Source organism: Haliotis rubra, unplaced genomic scaffold (genome assembly GCF_003918875.1).
Source record: "Haliotis rubra isolate DU_JTF1 unplaced genomic scaffold, ASM391887v1 Scf15, whole genome shotgun sequence".
NCBI classification, from domain to species: domain Eukaryota; kingdom Metazoa; phylum Mollusca; class Gastropoda; order Lepetellida; family Haliotidae; genus Haliotis; species Haliotis rubra.
Window position 1 is genome coordinate 2,829,415 of NW_025765447.1, and position 5,288 is coordinate 2,834,702.

The 5,288-nt window shown below is 42.5% G+C and overlaps 1 protein-coding gene across 1 annotated transcript; it reads right to left on the minus strand.

The window, feature by feature from the left end:
• On the minus strand, nt 1-902 carry LOC124270103 (sarcoplasmic calcium-binding protein-like). The gene has a single exon (XM_046705123.1). It carries the CDS (start codon nt 786-788, stop codon nt 162-164), a length of 627 nt encoding a protein of 208 aa, XP_046561079.1. The 5' UTR covers nt 789-902; the 3' UTR covers nt 1-161.
• Between the last annotated feature and the right edge of the window lie 4,386 nt (nt 903-5,288).

Genomic DNA, 5,288 nt, shown 5'->3' on the forward strand with positions numbered 1-5,288 from the left:
TTGTGTCATGTTATATATCAAATAAAGGCTCTGTTTAAGGCTTTTCAAAGATATATGATTTAATACGTATTAGCCTCATCATATTTGTTTTATTTTAAAAAAACGTTCTGAAAAATATGAAAATTGTTTATGAACACATAAATTGTCTGGACTAACAGTGTCTATGACGCAGCACCTGGATTCATGAACGCAGCGAAGCATGTAAGAAGTGGATTCTCACTCTCCTCACCGAAAAAGAAATCAGTCCAACTTCCAATGTAGTCATCCTTGCTCAGCTTCCCGTCCTTATCTTTGTCCATGCACTCAAAAGTCTTCTGGACGAGTTCCGAACTCTCCAGACCGAAGCACTTCATGGCGACCACCATTTCTGGCATGATGATGAAGCCGTCAGAGTCGGCGTCGAAAATGTCGAAGAACACGTCGATCATGTTCTCTAGACTCTTCTTCGCGAGGGACAAGTCTTTGTTTCGGAGTTGGATGAAGGCTTCCGTGAACTCATCTTCAGTGATCTTCTCTCCAGCACCCAGTTTAGCGTTCACCGCTACTACCAATGGCAGATCTGCTTCTAAGGCCTTCATGTCACAAGTGTTGTCATGGAGGATCTTGTCCCAGCCGTCCACTAACCAGTTTCTGATCTCCGTGGCCTTCTCCGGGCCGAGGTTATACTCTGCAACGAATCTGTCTGCGATAAGCTGAAAATCTTCCCTACACATACAGCCGTCCTTCTTGGCGTCGGTCATCTTGAACCAAGCTCGAATTTTCGTATCAAGCAGTGCGTTGGCAGCCATGTTGGTTTGATGGAGCTCCGAAGGTGTGCAGTAGCCTTCTATTACTTTGTCAGTATGAGCTTGATGACTGTAATGGCGTGTTTTGCGCTCTTTGACGATGACTTCTCGTCTCTTCTGAGGATGGGCGCTGACTGTGTTGGAATATTTCCCGAGGTCTAATTAACGGGACTAGTTATGAGTAATAATAGGATATTGTTAATCAGCTCTGGGTATGATGAAGGTGGATGCACGCTTCACGAAATGTATCTCTCCAATATCGTTTAATATGATTAGTGATCACGAATGTACTGTCTGAGCCTCACTGCACGTTAACACGCCAATATAAGAACCATACGTGACCTTTGCTTGAAGCCTGAAAATGAATTTATATTTTTGGTAAATATACAACTTTATACATCATGCGCATAGATACCAATTCCATGTTTTTAAAAGGGATCGTTTCTATACAGATGAAGGGGGGCGGTTGGGTAGCCTAGTTGTTAAAGCGTTCGTTCGTCACGCCGCTTCACACATTATACCCATGTGGGGAATCGAACACGGGTCTTCGAATTGAAGAGCGAACGCTTTAAGCACAAGGCTAAACCAACGCCACGATGGAACATCAAATATTCAAGACAAACGATGCAGCTAGGATTTATTACCAAGACATTTTTTTGTTTCGTGTTAATCTATCAGAGAGTAGAGCTTGCAATTGTGGTGCTCCGGTGGAAGATGCTAACCATTTCTTCTTAAAATGTCCAAAATTTGTCAGTTGCCGTTTTGATCTGAAGAAAGACTTTGAACTATCAAAAGTTCAGTTAGACATTGATACCATTCTTTACGGCAACCCTGCTCTGCCAAATACTATCAATGAAAATATCTTTAGACATGTGCATAAATACATTGTACGAAGTAGGCGCTTCAATTAACCAATAATATGGCTCAATATTATTATGTCCATCCATTACGTCCAATCATTATTGTTCATTATTGTTCTTGTTTCTGATGGGAGCGGGCGGTAATAAGTTACATAACTTGTGCCCAATCCATTTCAACACTGAATAAAATATGTTCAAGCAAACAAACAAACAAACATTTTTATGTAAGTTACGGGAAAATGAGCATGAAATACAAGTTATTTTTGCCGGTAGATAAAAAGACAGAATAAATTTCTAGTAGGGCGTATACATGGGGGCGATGCCTGTGAGTCAGTGAACTAAAGTGTCGAGCAAAAGAAAGTATATTCATATACCCATAATGATAATGGCTACTATATAACAAGAAATGGTTATTCCATGATGATGTATTTGAAAGGGGTATAAATTGCAGTGTTTCGGCCACTGTTTTCAAAGAAGTAAAGTTTTGATAACGTTTTTTAATTATTTGTCAAATACATTTGTATTTGTATACTTTCATTTGCCTGGTTTATATGTGTGAGTGGTTTGACGCCATGGTTTCAGTTGTAACACGACGCATCAGTGAGTGAGTTAATTTAGTTTTACGCCGCTTTTAGCAATATTCCATCAACATCACGGCGGGGGACACCAGAAATGGGCTTCACACCTTGTACCTATGTGGGGAATCGAATCCGGTCTTCGGTGTGACGAGCCAACGCTTTAACCACTAGGCCAGCCCACCTCCCCAACGCGACATATATCAGCTTCACGAGGTACAGGACTTTGTGAGGCGGGTGAAAACAGATACTGTGCTCGCAAACCAAGGATAATAAAACAACTTTTTTATCGGATAGTTCCACGCACAGCTAGAGGCTGAAACTCGTCACGGCGTCTTTTTGACAAATGGATCACCTCTGCTCTTCCAACTTTACGGGTTTCTAGAGATTGAGTGAGTTGAGTTTTACGTTGCAGTATTCCCAGCGGCTGTCTGTAAATAATTGAGTCTGGACCAGACAATCCAGTGATCAACAGCATGAGTATAGATCTACACAATTGGGATACGACGTCATGTGTCTACCTAATGAGCGAGCCTAACCACCCGATCCCGGCAAGCTTGGGTTACTGAAGACCAGTTCTAACCCGGATCTTCACGGGTCGCGGGTTTCCTTGAATATTGATAGCTATCTTCGACACCAGTCATTCATTCAACTATATTCAACGATTCAAAAATCACGTTGAAATTCAAAAAGCCGAGTTGAAAATGTTTACTGATATTGTTTGTTCCATTAAATAGTCAAGCCTCTTTATCACGTCATATTTGTCAACAACTGCTTATATACTTTCTTTGAGAGGCATTTGCTTGCTTGATAACGGTGTTAGTACCTACACCGACACGTCGCACTCATTGCAATAAAGAAGTTGACTATCCATAGAACTTGGTTTTCCTGCTTATATACTGAACATCATTGAAAACGCACCACCTGTATTAGTTTGGATTTCCAAGAGCATAAATGAGCAATCGGTGTAAATGTTACATACTTTTGTAGTCCAATGATTGGTAAAGAACAAAAAACAGAACCAATCCAGCAAAACAGTGAAGTTTTAATTCAGCTGACCATGAAAGAAAGATGGAGTCAAATTGGAAAGTCAGTAACGTGTATGACCACCGTTAACAGCAACGCAAGCTGTGCAACGTCTCCTCATCGGACTGATAAGTCTCTGTATAATGTTTTGAGGCAATGCACTCCACTCTTGTTGCAAGGCATTCTCAAGTTGCCCAAGGTTGTCGATCTGTGGGCGACGTGAGAGGCGTTGGCTGATGTAATCCCACAAGTGTTCAATGGGAGACAAATCTGGTGACAATGCAGGCCATGGAAGTAGAGGAATGTTGTTGTTTGCCAGAAACTGTGTTGCAACACGTGCAGTGTGCGCTCGAGCATTGTCCTGCTGGAATGTGTGCAGATCTTGATGTTGGTTAAAGAAGGGAACGACGTAGTTCTGAAATATGGTGTCATGGTAGTAAAGGGCATTCACTCTGCCACGACAAACTACCAGAGCGGTTTTGTGGTGATAACTGATCCCTCCCCACACAATAATGCTGCCTCAACCCCACCGATCTGTTTGCACAACACAGTCCTGATGGTAACGTTCTCCCCGTCGACGCCGTATACCCGTAGACGCCCGTCAGCACTTCGCAAGTGAAAACGTGACTCATCGGAGAACACAACACCATGCCAACGTCGTAAACACCACAAACGATGCTGTTCAGCCCATCGTCGGCGTTCACGGCGATGTCTATCGGTCAGGATGGGTCCAACATAAGGGCGTCGACACCGTAATCCTGCCGCACAAAGACTGCGTCGGACGGTGGAAGCACTGATCAAACCACGTCGGCCTTGGACAGCGTTGGCGGTTCTGGCAGCTGGCAACGTACGATCCCGAACATGGCGCCGAACAATGTCTCGATCTTGGCGAGGGGTGGTAACACGTGCCTAGCCAGGACGTTGGCGGTACGTGCCTAGCCAGGACGTTGGCGGTCCCTGGTGGTTCCTGTTTGTTGGTACAACATGCCCAACGCCCGTTCTCGTTCCTCTGGTGACAATCTTGGCATTGCAAAATAAACTTTACTTGCGGAGGTACCGCTAAAATGAGAACGGGTTTTTGCCGCCCGTCATTTATACCCCTAATCAGCATGTTTTACGCATGCAATTCGTGTGTGTTGTGCATAAATTTTGTTGTTGTCATGTGATGTGTTCCATGATGTGTTCGGGCAATACGTTCTTTTTTAATCTACAGCATTATTTATTGTCTTTCGTGTTATTAACAACATTTCCAACGTTGTTCATTTTCACGCTCAAAACAATCTTATTACCATATTTCAAAATTTACAGGTGGTGCGTTTTCAATGATGTTCAGTATATATCTGTCCTATCTCCGAGCCTCAAATTACCTGCAAGAATGTACAGAAATGTTATATATTAACCATTAAAATGTTAGGATCTGTCATCCACAGGCACTATCTATCTTTTGAAGTCTTGAAGACCCATGCACAGTACAGTTTCCCATAGTATATATAGTCCATGTAATTATGAATTCATTCTTTTGAGTTCAAAATTATTCAGTTTTAGAGAGAAGCGGTGTTATAAAGTTATGTAATGTTTAAAGGCAATTTAACCGTGGAAATATCCTCAATAGTTGCACAAGATAATCTGGGTTAAAACGTTAAGAAAACAACGACTTATTCCTCCGGGTTAGAATTGGTCTTCAGCAAGAGGCGACTAACGGGATCTGGTAGTCGGGCACACGTCATCGCATCAATGCTCATACTGATGAACAGTGGATTGTCTGGTCCAGACTTGATTATGTACAGATCGCCGCCATATAGGTGGAATATTGCTGAGTGCGGCGTTAAACAACAACCAAACCACTGTTGACTGGCTTCAACTTCAACAAACATGCACTTTACAGTGGGCATGGCGATCGTGTTTATGTTGAGGGTGTAAATATCTTTCTTACTGAAATGTAATGGAAACGATAACATGTTTTATTCATCCCGGAATTGATATTGTAGTGACGTTAGCTTCTACCGGAGACAACGACCAGCTACATTAGTGATCTGTGTATC